Consider the following 13,643-nt stretch of genomic DNA (forward strand, 5'->3'; position numbering starts at 1 on the left):
GACACTAGGAAGACTCTTGCGAGAAGTAAAAGATTCTGTCCTGAGCTCACACATGCTTTAGAAAGGTCTTCCTGCATGTGGAACACGACTGTGTTTAACCAGTCTCTTCAGTACAACCTGTTAGCCCATTAACAACATCCTGAATACACATGCAGGCAAGTACATATGTAGCCAGGTGCTTCCACTCCGGTTCCAGTCTTTGCTAAATGTCTACAACATAGACAAACAGAGGGACAAAAGCTAGATCACGGTTTCTTTTTATTTTAAGATGTCACTATTAACACACATTAGTCAGGCTATCCTAAGTAATCCCCTAGACACCTAGGGAATCTAAAATCCTCTAAGATTTTATTAGCTCAAGAGACCACCATTAAAAGCTTTGATTTCAGTGTTTATGTAATAAAAGTCTAACAAGCCTGACATTCTGCTTTTACCCTGTCAGACTAATGTGCGCTTTAGTGACAATATCCATTTACAAATCAATAATACATCATACATCATCCCCAGCTTTACCTCTGAAAGTGCTAAATGGAGTCAATGAACCATCTATTTACAATTTCAAATCCTAATATATTTACAATAGAAACCAAAGTATTTAAAACCATTAAATATAGTGTTTAACTCTGCTATATTAGTTTACATGAACACAGCTTACCTCTGGCATCATATTTCCAATGCTAATATTTCTGCCAGTAATTTAAGATTTTTTAAAAAATTGCTATTCCTGGAGGGAAAAAATAAAAGCTTAAAAACCAACCCAAAACCTCCAGGCATTTCAGAGCCCTGAGGAATTACCCACCCTAGACAGTCTTCAGGTAGAAGTACTGCAGTGTTCAAGAGAGACTTCCGAACTCCAGGCAAGCCTTTAAAACCTAATGCATATGTAAAACGTTAAGAGTCAGTAATCCATTGAACAGGTTTACTGGAGTCACTGCTACCGTTCGGTTTTTACTAATCCGTAGTCAAGAAGGAAACCGCTGCTTTGCTGTTTCTCCCTCCATTATATTCCCTCCACCCACAGAAAGTGTTTTGTGCACCACAGTCCAGAAGAGCTAAGTAGGCATCGTCTTCTCTTCTTTGCTGAAAGGCTGAACTGAGCCAGGCTTTACCCATGACAGGCCAGAAACATGCATGCTTTTGCAGTGCTGATCTTCTGGCTTCTTCTAGGTAGAAGAAAGTTAAAGTCAGAATTATTAGATACTCCAAAGCCTCTTAAGTCCCTCCCCGTCCATTTTACCTTTGGCAAATACAACCATAAAAGAGGCTAGCATCGTTTCCTCTCCTCGAAGAGGAACAGTAAAATGGCTATCGGTTTAATTTCTGTGAACGTGTGTGGCACCTGTAGAACCACCCTGATGCTACAGGGGAGTTTTAACGACTTAGTTCATGTGCTGCTACCCCATCACACCATAAAGATGAAAAGATACTCTTGGAATAGTGCCTTTTGCTTGAAGGCTGTGGCCCACCACCACCGCACTGCTATTTGCCAAATTTCTCTGTTCTACAGAAAGAAGTGTCAATCCAAATCAAAACATTTCTGTCTAATCCTGACGTTAGAACTGTAACATACTACCTTGTGATGCTGGGCATACTGTGGAGGAGCACTCCACGCCACGGAAGGCTTCTGAACGCAAATTAACATAGCAAAGTAGCAACTGATACCTTTGCTATACCATGTAGTTTCTTAATGCTTTCCAATGATGGTCCTTCCCTTCCTGAGCATTTATCACTGTTAAATGCTTGGACAGTAGCTATTTCTACCCAACCCAATGCAATGAACATTTGAGACTGACTACTGCAATTTAGAAGACAAAAAAAAAAGCTTCAAGTTGAGGCAGAAAGGTGCAACTTCGAGCATCTGTAGACTTAAAGTAGTTTAAGACTAGTAAATTGGATACCTAACTCTAGCAGGTCAAAGAAACAGACTAGCTTGCAGGTTTTTTGCATACCAGGAACTAGCCCTGCCTCCACATTGCTATAGGCTCATCAGATCATCTGTATGCCAACTACATCAAACCTGGAATGACACATCAAGTTCTAGAAAGGGATAATTATGTGAATAGACTTTGTCAGGCAAAAGGCTTCCCATAGTATGACAAAGTAAATTAAGTCAGCAAGAAAACTGAACCTGCACTTCTTCTGTCCCTCCCCATGTTTTGTGTAAAAGGTGACACTGCGTGACAGAACTGCCGTAACACATCAGACAACAGCAAACAAGAGGGATCAGTTAGGCTTGAGCCTGGCAGAGTAGCACCTGCCTATCATGTGCTGCACACAGGACATCACTAGTGAAAGCCACGTGCTCAGCAGGGAACTGGGACATCACAGCCTTTCCTGGGCTACAGTTCTAGAATGGCCTAGTTGTTTCCCAAGGCACAGGAATTACACGAGTAATAAACAAGGATCCAGGGTTGCAGAAGAAAGGAAAGACAGGATACATGATTAGGGAACTTCCTTTTAGAGGGAAGGAAAAGAACGTTCTCGGCTACACTGACATTTTGGAACAAATCTCCTAAGGCACAAGAAGTTTGGCCATTCCTGCTATCAACAAACTACTCCAGCAACTGAAGTACCATACATGCAATAGTTACTGGAGATGTTAGTTTTCACTTAAAAAGAAATTAACGTGCATTTCCAAAGAAAAAGGACAAAAGAAAAGTCATCACTGGTATCACGTTTGCTATCAGTCTCTGAGACAATATCATATCCCTTCCATTTCAAGCACCTCAACCTGTTCTTCTTTCTCTTTAGGTCTTTGATTTAAAGGATAAGAAAGGAAGAGGTGGAGAATGAAGGAGAAGGGGGGTGTGGGGAAGTCAAAAGTATTTTTTCAGTTTTTATAAGAACATCAAGAAGTCAGAATCTGATCAAAATATTTTCCTGTGTGTTCTAAGGCTGGAGAAAGGCCACCTCACCTCAAGCCCTACTGGGACTCTGGCAGGTGGGAACATTGCTACACTGAGCTTACAGGCAGTGTATTGTATTAAGATCAATGTAAAAATCTCATTCATGCCAGAAGACACGCAAGAACAGGAGTTAAAGCTTGCAGTGAGGAAGACTGAAGTTTGGACTGACCAAAAAAAAAAATTAATTTTTTAATTTTTTTATTACAAAAAAGCAGCAAACTACACCACAGCTCTAGTGCAAGGAGCTCGAGTCGGTAACTAAAACATTCAGAGTGCATTTCCTTGCCAGTCCAGCAAAGATACCAGCCACCATTTCAGAATCCCTAGGCACTGCAAGTGGATTGACTTTTCATGCCACTCAGCGCAGACTCAGAATTGCTGTGTGCCAGCTCTTGTCAGGTGTAAAGAAATAACTAACAAAACAAAAACACCCCCCTCCCTCAAAACAAAAGGTGTTGCTCAGGTGAAAGCTATACGAACCAACACATTCTTACTATATCAGTAAGAGTGCTTTGTGATAGAAGTAACTCTAAGCACTCTTCCATTAGCTGTCTTATTAGAAATCAGCAGCATTAGAGATGTGAGCAAGGTACTCACTCTGCTTGTCCTGCTTCAAAAAGTTTGGAATGAGAAGAAAGCCCTGAAGCTTTGATTCAGTAATGAAAGATCTCTCAACAGAAGAGAACAAAGAAGTTGGGGACTGTCAGGTTATGCAGAAGTGGCAATGGTCACGACAAGTGCAGAGCAAGCTAATAGGCAGTCTGCAAATCTCTTCTTTCCCCTTCTTCCCTCCCTTCCATCCCTAAACAAAAAAAATCTGCCAAGCGTGCCAACAACTGTACTAACAAAGCTTTCCAGCTGGCTAAATGATTAATTGCTTAACACACTGAAGTTGGAACAGTGACATAACCGCTTAGTTTAGGAGACCAGTTTCAGCATGCCTGCTGATCTAAAAGAGGGGTGGAATAAGGTCTGTCTAGTACATGTTCACCACAAAGAGACAGAGAACCTTTCTTCCCTTATCAGGCAATAAACCCTTACTATAGTGAGAATCTGGACTTTGCACATACCTTCTGAGTCAACATCTTCTCTCTAGCTTCATCATGTATAGCTGGATTCCATGGAGAAAAACTATGAAGAAAGTATAGTTATCTCTTACCTTGCATTTTTGCAAACTACAGCACAGACAGAGCAGAAAGCAGCAATTTTCCTTGGTTTAGTCTCTTGGATTTCAAGTAAACTACAAGTCTGAGTTTTCAGTGTTAAAACATACAGTTAAGAACTAATTCACTAAGTTAATTCTCATTGTCATGGATCTTTTCAACAAGAAATAGTTAGGTTTTCATTTTTGTTTGCAATGAGAATTCAGCAATTCAGCAGGTGTTACATGAAATACTACTCACATTCACTATGGAGCTGACTGTTCCATCCCCCATGCAGCCAAGCTTAAAAGTATAATCAAAGCTACAGTCATGCAAATTGAATTCAGGAAAGCGCGAAAGCAATATTTACTCCGTGGGTATCTCTACTTGAGGGAGGTGGGGTGGTTTTGGGGCTTTGTTGAGGTTTTTTTTTTTTTAAGTCTTGGTTGCTTAGTGAAAAACTAGCAAACACAAGTGTCTGATTACATTTAAGATTCAATACTAAACAGAAGGAAATGAGGGTAGGAATATTCGAAGTATTGCTATAAATGTAAGAAAAAAAAAAACACAGGTCAGTCAGCTTGGCAGAGAAAGGCTTCAAATCAACAACTACACCAAAACTTGTTCTCGAAATGTTAGGACATGGTGAATTTGCTCATGGTACTTACATGATTGCATAGGGATCCTCTATTTTAGGCTGATCAAATAAATGACTGCTGCATAGTTTGACACTGTCCACCACTTTACTTTTGAACAACTGAATATCTTTTTCATACCTGCAAGAAAGTAAGTAATGTTAAGTAATTGCAAGGAGGCACCGGTTTGCTCTAGAAGCACAGACAGACTTGGCAAAGCCTCAACTTCAGTTGCTAGTGCAACCAGCTCTAGAGGTAGAGACCATGAACTGATAAACAATTTTACAAATCTCTTGTTTCCGCAAGTCTACGCAAAAATCTCTCACGAGACCATGTCCATATGCATGGAAGATACTTACAGCACGGCAGCCTCAGGGTTCAGAGGACTAGTTGTATCAATCTTGTAGAAGACTCTGCGAGCATACATTAATACTTGCCATATGTGATTATGATTTCGCCTAAGAAGAACAAAACACAATGAAGAAAGGAACAAACTTCTTTCAAATTATACATCAATATGTTACCACTAACCTCCATTTTGCAAATGCTCTTTTCACATCCAGTTCACCAGATAAAGGATCTACTAGCGGATGGAAGACAGGCAGATCAAAAACCAAGCGCTGCATTAGAAAAGAAATTCATTATGACAACTTCAGTCCTAATGTTAAAACCACTGGGTGAAGGTCAGTCAGATGTTGCTTCCAAATACTAATTAATTGTTACTGTATTAAAAGAAAGCAACCTGAAGTGATTTATACCAGCTGTGAAACTGTAACCCAACACACCCATGTTACATGCAGGATCTTGTCCTCTCTCACATGCTTATCACCAAATCAGGAAACTAATCCAGCTAACTGCACAAGCAGTAGTGCCAACACAGGTAATATCATCAGATAAGATCAGATTAAAGGAGTTTTTCTGGTTTAGCTATTTGTGACTGAAAGCTTTTTACATACCTGAGCTACAATCAACACTTTTTTTACCCTACACATTTTTAAGTAAATTGTGCAGTGACACCATGGTGTCTTCAGTTCTGGACAGCTAGTTTCCTCTGGTGTTCGTGCATTCTTCTAAAAGAAAACTTAGTTTCAACAGGAAGGTTTTAAAGCCCTAAGCTAGCAAAAGAATGATGGCTGTATGAGAGATACTCAAGCCTAATCTTTGAAAGAAACTGTTTCCTACTAGTTCTGTCCTTTTAAAGATGACAGCTTTACACAAAACTTGACACCAAGCAGACAGCTTCCTGACATAGCAACTCGTTCTCAGCTATAGCAGTTACATACACCTGTCCCCCAGTCTTCCTCTTAAAGAAATTTGTCCAAGAGGGCCGGCTGCTCTGCTCTAGAGAGTCGGATTGCCACAAGATTGTTATTTTTTTATTTTTTAATTAATGTAATAACTTGGATACTTTTCCCTAAAGAGAAAAAGAGAAAGCAGAGATGGAAGGTAACACCATACTACCTATCTCACTCTCCCTTTGTTTCACCAACTTTCTCCTCAAGTTCTTTTAGTTCTTTGTTTCAATGTAATTTAGAAGAGACAGGCAAGAAATCCTGTAGTACTACAGCAAGCACAACACAGGTGCCTGGATTTTATGTTCCATTATATCGCTACTCAGAATCTGGATACTTCTTTAAGCGTTTCAACATAAACTTCCTTGCCAAGGAAGTAGCAGATCAAGAGTTGAGGTAAAGAACTGGTTGATTACTTAATACTCGAATGCATCTAACCTCAGGAAGTTCACTCTGCACCAGCCTCAGTAATCAGAGTAACACGATTCCTCCACAGATGTTAGGAAATACGTACAAGACATCGCAAATGAGCCCAGCCAACTGAACAAAACTAGTTCAAGGAAATGAGAAGCTAATTGGTATATTAGCTTTAACAAAAAGTCATACTTAAAACACCAGAAAACAAGAAAAAACCGAGACACACACAGCCACTTACCGGGCAGTCTCCATCTGGGTAATTATCAGGAATATAGACAGTAAATTTAAACACACCATCCTGGTAGAGCCCATTTCTTATGAATATTACACCAAACCACACTGCAAGTAAGAAAAGTTTGCTTGAGTGAAAGAATTTAAAAATATATATACACAAAAAAATTTAAAAGTTAAGTTTCAACTTACTTAATGCTGATCGGTAAGATGGCTGCACATAGACACCTGGCAATTTCTGCTTTACAACCAAGGTACTGCAATTAGAATCAGTATTTAGAACAGCTCCACAACTACACTAAATCTACAGCAAGTTGACAACAGTAAACCCAGAACGTACTACCAATAGCTTAACAGGGGACTTCTTCACAAACTTACAATCAATTCCCAAGGGCGGATTGCTCACAGAAGGAGGTGGCAGAAAACTAGTGAAACCATATTCTTTCACTCCTGCGTTTCCTGCCCCTCCACTTAAAGAGTTACTAACAGGAAACATTATTTCTCCTGATAAAACTGTAAGTAGAGAAGTAGAAATAAATTCTTCCCCCAGTAGATGCATTTAATGCATGTCAGTGCTGAAATTTCCACTTATCTACTAAATCCCCAGTTTCAAAGTAAAGAAAAAAAGAAATGCAATTAAGTAACTTTGAATGCAGATTTGCAGTCAATTGTAGTTAATTCTGAAGTGTGACCAAAGCTTTAACTTCAATTTTAAACAAGTAGTTTTCCAGTTTTAGATGAGACTATGCTGCAGGTCAAACAAATTACACTGGCAACTGACAAAACAAAGTAACAGAGAATAAAAAGGACAGTCAAGAAGCAGGGTATATTAGAGATCCGGATCAAGTGATTCCAGGCATCTCATTAACAGGATGGACCAAGTAATTTTCCCAAACTTGCACTTATTTGCTATTTCACTTCTTGTGATGATAATCCAGTCACGATCTTCAGTCATCAATGACCAGTGCATTATGAAAAGAGTTTCTCCCTCTCCCTTTGCCTATCAGGAAAGTCCATTTGATAATCAACAGTACTACCGGGGCAAAATGTGCTACTTTTACTATTTTTCAAATCAATGAACACAAGAAGTTGCTAGTAAGTTTAACCAGCTGTAGTTATATGGTATGCAGATTCTACTGAACACTATAAATGATAAACAAAATTATTCACTTCATAGCTTTTTCAGTTACTTGGCATATAGGCCCATTAAATTGAACTCCACATGCTTGCACAAATAAACAATAATCTTAAGGCAAAATATTAACACAGTTCTCTGCTTACGATTTCCATAATATTCATTATTATATCCCTAATAATGACTTTGTTAAGCTAGAGGAGTTTACATTGCGATACCAATATATTTTTGCATGCTGCAGAAGAAAAACATCTTTCTTGAATTAAGAAGTCAGGGTCAGTTCCCCGAAAAAAAAAAGTTCATGTTTTGAGAGTTCTCAGTTTCAATTTAATGGTTAAATGCAAGAACTGAGACTTAGTGTTGCGTAAGGACTCCAGGGATTTCATTCCAAAAGGCACTACATACTTGAGAATCCAGTATGTCTGTTACAGAGGAAGTCCCTTCAGCTTTGTAACACAAAACAGTTTATGTAACTTTATATACCTAGAAAGTTTTGCAGACAAATAGAGATTTTTATGCTCCCACAGCAGTCTACAAATCACTAGACTGGATCAAATGCAACTGATCCAAAGAAAGCTATTTAAATCGCACTAACTCCTCCCTCATAAGTTTCATGGTAAGTATCACTGAAAGACAGGAAAGAATATAGTCTTCCTAATATCCATTTAATAAGCCATACCAGGCAGCGTTCAAGTGTTCCATGTAACGACTGAAGGAAGCTCCCACATCCTAACTCCATTAGACAGTACCATACATTCATAACCATCTTCCCACTAGACATCTGCTTGCTTCTATTTTAATACTGGTTTCAAAAATTCAGTATTTCTGACCAAAAAGCTATTAAGCTAACTAGTCAGGATGCCTAAACCCGAAGTGTGTTTACTTGAAGACTGAGAAATATAATAATTCAGAGAATCACATCTAAACACACCCTTAAAATCTCATCTCATTTTCCTCTCCACTGCTACCTCAAGAAATTGAGGCTGCTGCTCCAGAAAAACAACGTTTTTGTGTGGAACTTAAGTTTTACTGCCTTCTTCAAGGACTAAGGCAAAGACACCGTGCAAGAACCAGATCCCTGCATGTTTTTTTTCCCACTGAAGCATAAGCCCAGTGACCTAAAAAAGACAAAAAAGTGAAAACCTACAATTCTGCAAGGAGGGAATACTCCAAATAAAAAGGCCCATAAGAAGCATGTGTTCCATTTGTCGACTGGGATGATGTGGCAGGTGAAGCAGGCTTAGTTATTGGCACAGCATTCTTTGGAATAGAAGGCAACTGTTTCTTTGTAGAGGCTCGTAGAGGACTGGTTCGCAGCTCTCCACTCAAAGTTTTCTCTTCAGCCTCAGGTCTCTGTTAGATAAAAAAGAACCACGAGATTACAGGCCATATTTCATAAACATTTAGCATATGAACATATTTTAACACAGGTTTAAACCCAACCTTGCTAATTGCAAGTTTGGCCACTGAAACATATTTTGGGTTTCGGTGTTCTATTGCTTGGGGGTTGGGGATGGTGTCTCTTTGGGTTTTGTTTTTAAATAGACTTTTATTCACTCAAACCTAGCCTGCAGTCACAAAATCATAGATTAGTTTGGGTTGGAAGGGACCTTTAAAGGTCATCTAGTCCAACCCCCCTGCCATGTACAAAAGTAATCAATGTTGGATAAGAAATCTACAGATTAGGACAAATGCTTAAGGCGGCTTACATTTATTTAGAAACTGGAACCAGACAGTATGTAACATCAGCTTAGAAGTCAATCTATTTCTAGCACACAGTGCATCAAGATAAATCATTTCCACTGACAAGCATCCTCACGTTCTAGACTTCAAAGAGTCTTTAAAAGTAGTGTAGTAAAGCTGAGATGAAATAAGAACTTTCTACAGAAAACTTTGTGTATTTCACTTCCTGCCTGTGCTTAAGACACCAACATCCCACTGGGAGCTGATCATATAGCCCATTCCCACCACAGGATAATCACTGTTTGACAGTGATATCAAGCCCAGTTTAAACAGTTTTGCTATAGCAACCTTTTTATGCCTATGCTGTCTTTTATTAAAAAAGAAAAAAAAAACCAAACCAAAAAACTTTTCTACTTAATTGGTCACTGCTACACTGCTAGACAAGACTGTACTACATACAGGCCTCAAAATCATTCTATAGATTGCCAAGACAAACCTGCAGGCTACAGACTTGAGATTAGGCGAGTTGTGGTGACTGAAGGTGTGATTTAGGCTATAGTGTTTCAAAGCGCTTGAGACTTGGACTAGTAACAATACCTACGTCACAAGCATCATCAACAAAGTTATATAATTTACCCTTGCACTGAACACCTGAGACGCAATTAACCCTAGAACTATCATGCTTTTATACACACAATCTAAAGTAGCAGTAGCATTATGGAGGCGCAGTTTTGTCAACACCTGCTGCACATGCAATACCTGGCTAAGGTCTATATGTAAGACAGTAAACAAATGTCCTAAGAAACAAGTGTTTGAACCATTTGAACAAGTTTGTTTCATCTTTCCTACTTAAAGATGCTTCAGATAAGAAAAGTCGACAAATTCTGGAGTAGACTCCATCCACAGTCACATTCCAGTTAATACAGCTCAAAGCTAGCTTACACTTTCATTGAAGATGATCGCAATCCTCGGGATAAAACACACACTCCAACTGTATTTGTAGATCGTCTGATGGTCTTTTCCAGCACTGCTACTGCCCCTCAATGCACGTTAACACCTTATGGCATTCATTCATTAAATATCTACCTTGCGCACAGAACTTGTAGACATGCTCCAGAAAGGGTTCATAACGTGTATTCCAAATAACGGACTGCAACTTTTCAGTGTCTTCAGAGTGTCCTCAGGCCTCTCTGGTTTACACCCTAAAAATACACAGAATGAATATGCATTCTAACAGATAAACAGGACTCAATATATAAATAGGATTCAGATCTAATTTTGCAGCCAGCTTTATACCTCTGTAACTTCAGAAGAAAACTTCTTGTAGTTAAGACTGACAATAGTTAGAACTGCCAAAGCTTTATTATGTTTTAGACTCCAGGACAATAATATAGTTGTCTATGAAATAATTTTTGTGCGTGAATTCCTGCCTTCTTTCTGCTAGAAAGACACTCTAGATTCTGCATTCCATGTTTCGTCTTGCCAACTGGAAAAACAGACCGTCATCGGCCTGGCACAGTCAAGAAAGATCTTCTACACATGCAAATATTAAAAAGTTATCACTTCACCATTCAAGTCCAGCACTGGACAGTACTACAATGGCTTACTCTTGTAGTTACGGTTAAGTGTTGCCCCTAGCATGCACTGCTGACTTTGCATGTTTCTGAAGCACTCCAGTTTGAAAAAATCTCTGTCATTCCCGGTGAAAGAGATGATCCTCCCATTGAGTTTGCATCATGTATGTGTCATTTTGTTTTCATCTGCATTGGAACACCACCAGGAACAGACAAAGCCACAGAACACAGAAGTTTTTCTGTAGCTTATTTAATCGTTTTACTATGAGCACTAAGGCTTAGTGCTCTTTAGATCAGCAGTTCAATAACAAAGACTTCAGCAGTGTTTGGCATTTCAGTGTGTCATCTACTGAATATGTCCTTGGTTTTCTCTCTCTCTTTTTTTTTTTTTTAAAGTCTTGCTATTGTTTGTGCAAGACCTCTCACCTACAGCACCCCTTGTCTGGCACAGCCTATTTCCTCCAGTTCTCCTACTTTCCCTTCCCCTCCCCGCCCCCCATTTCTGGCTACATTAACTAAGGGTTTGAGGCAATTCACTTCACTCAATTTCTTTCATAGGAAGTTGTACAACATTGACCAAGGCAATTCGTAGCATGTCAGAGAAAGAGAGAATGGCACAGGCTTCTATTGTGGTCAACACTAAGTTTTTCTACAGTAAGCAAGGCACCACCTGTTCACCCTTTGATTAGTTTATCAAGAAAATGGTAACATTATAATCAAAAATCTTCCTAAAAGGAAAATAAATGCCAATCTTGTTAAAAGAAGAAAAAAAAAAAAGCCAGGCGATTTATCCAAAGGAAGTCTAGCAATGGTAAATTTTTAGAAGAAACATTGATATCATAAGTATCCTTCTAGACTATATAGCAGCCAAGCATTCAAAAAATGCAAACACCATTCAGAAAAGTGATGAAAATTAATTAATTTCCCCACCCCAAAATAATCTCAAACATTCCAGTAAACATGATTCCTCCAGATATTTTTCCTCTTCGGCAGCCAGAGTCTCACATCATTCTGAGCCACTGAAAACAGAAAATCAAAGCACGGCTACTGCACTGGGGCATGCCCTGTGGTAGCAGTGAGAACACGTTGTCACTTTTCCCCATCTCCTGTCTAGGCTAGGAAGGTACAAGACCTTTCCTCGGGAAACTTCAGTGTAACCAGAGGGAGGAGGAACTGACGCACAAAGAGAGCACCTGAGTGCTACGACTTTGACAAGGGAGAAAAGTGCTGGAAGCTGACGTACAGGTTGGAAGACAATTAGCTGGGATCTGGAGTGATTATGGGGTTTGGGTGGGATTTTTTTCTTTGTTTGTTCGATTTCGGCTGGTGTTTTTTTAAGACTAGGTAATATAAATCGCATTATTCCAGAACCAGAGATATGAGATACAGGAGCTGAGCAGGACAAAGAATGAGGCATGTACATAAAAACCAGCCTAACCTATTACCAGTGAAACAGGGAACTGCCCTAGAAGCTTGACAACTGGTGCTAGATGGAGTTCAGTCACTGACTCCACCTTTCAGAAAGCAGCTATGCATCTCAGTACACTTCCAGCTTCGTTGAAAAGCTTTTCATTAGAGATGCCTATTTACAGGCTATTAAGAATGGTTTATATCTCCAAATAAAACATTATTTTAGCTCTAGTTAAACTACAGAGATTCTCCTGCACAGAGATCTTTTATCCAGTTGCCCGCCAGTAATAAGTGATAGATGGTGTTGTCCTACACTTATTGTTAAACTGTCTCCAGTCTCGCTCACCTGTTAAAATACTTTTTATGATGGAGGTGATACATGGTGTTGTCCTAGACTTATTGTTAAACTGTCTCCAGTCTCACTCACCTGTTAAAATACTTTTTATGATGGAAAACTAATAACCTCACAAGTACCAGCTTCCCAGAGAAGGGTCATTTAAAAAGCCTTTCAAGGTGTTTTAGACTTTGTTTATTCCAACTCACACCCAATCCTTCTAGCTCTGCTACATGGGAGGGGAGAATGATTTCAGTACGGGAAACTTATCTGCAACTGCTTATGCTCTCTAGTGCCTTCACCTCACAGTTTACTACCCCACATCAATCACAATTAAAAAAAACAAAAAAACAAGTAACAGCACATTTAAGTTAGACTGTTTATCCTCACTATGCAGAAGGTCTGCAGCAGACACGGAGAGCCAAGTTCCAGTATCATTAAGTGGAATTTCTAGGCAGTTTAGTCATTCAATCTTACACGGGGCTACAGCGTCCACTACAAGGTACCTACCATTACAGCAGCTTATGGTGCTGTAACTACTGAAACCATCAGCTTCCCAAAATAACCCAATACACTCTCATTTTATGAAAAGGAAATAAATACACTCAAAATCATCAGCCTGTCTCCTTTCACATTCTCATCATTCACAGTGCCTCACTGTCCTGGTTTTGGCTGGGATGGAGTTAATTTTCTTCATAGTAGCTGGCATGGGGCTGTGTTTTGGATTTGTGCTGGAAACAGTGTTGAGAACACAGGGATGTTTTCGTTACTGCTGAGCAGTGCTTACACAGAGTCGAGGCCTCTTCTGCTCCTCACCCCACCCCACCAGCGAGCAGGCTGGGGGTGCACAAGGGGTTGGGAGGGGACACAGCCGGGACAGCTGA

At 39.5% G+C, this 13,643-nt stretch overlaps 1 protein-coding gene across 4 annotated transcripts in view; it reads right to left on the minus strand.

Moving 5' to 3' along the window:
* Nucleotides 1-241: 241 nt before the first annotated feature.
* Nucleotides 242-13,643, minus strand: part of AKTIP (AKT interacting protein) — a 14,924-nt gene continuing 1,522 nt past the window's right edge. The window contains exons 1-10 of one of the 4 annotated variants that reach the window (XM_009276727.2): nucleotides 12,853-12,962; nucleotides 10,528-10,643; nucleotides 8,906-9,111; nucleotides 6,816-6,880; nucleotides 6,631-6,731; nucleotides 5,215-5,303; nucleotides 5,043-5,141; nucleotides 4,717-4,824; nucleotides 3,977-4,037; nucleotides 242-1,160 (exon numbers count right to left, since the gene is read on the minus strand). In XM_009276727.2, the coding sequence (XP_009275002.1) occupies nucleotides 1,053-1,160; nucleotides 3,977-4,037; nucleotides 4,717-4,824; nucleotides 5,043-5,141; nucleotides 5,215-5,303; nucleotides 6,631-6,731; nucleotides 6,816-6,880; nucleotides 8,906-9,111; nucleotides 10,528-10,569 (879 nt within the window). In that variant the 5' untranslated portion in view covers nucleotides 10,570-10,643; nucleotides 12,853-12,962 and the 3' untranslated portion in view covers nucleotides 242-1,052. Of the gene's footprint in view, nucleotides 1,164-3,976; nucleotides 4,038-4,716; nucleotides 4,825-5,042; nucleotides 5,142-5,214; nucleotides 5,304-6,630; nucleotides 6,732-6,815; nucleotides 6,881-8,905; nucleotides 9,112-10,527; nucleotides 10,712-12,852; nucleotides 12,963-13,643 lie in introns of those variants that run through there. The other 3 variants (XM_009276723.2, XM_009276726.2, XM_009276724.2) reach the window with 3 other exon arrangements.

Source organism: Aptenodytes forsteri, unplaced genomic scaffold, assembly GCF_000699145.1.
Source record: "Aptenodytes forsteri isolate BGI_AS27 unplaced genomic scaffold, ASM69914v1 Scaffold33, whole genome shotgun sequence".
Taxonomy (NCBI): Eukaryota; Metazoa; Chordata; class Aves; order Sphenisciformes; family Spheniscidae; genus Aptenodytes; species Aptenodytes forsteri.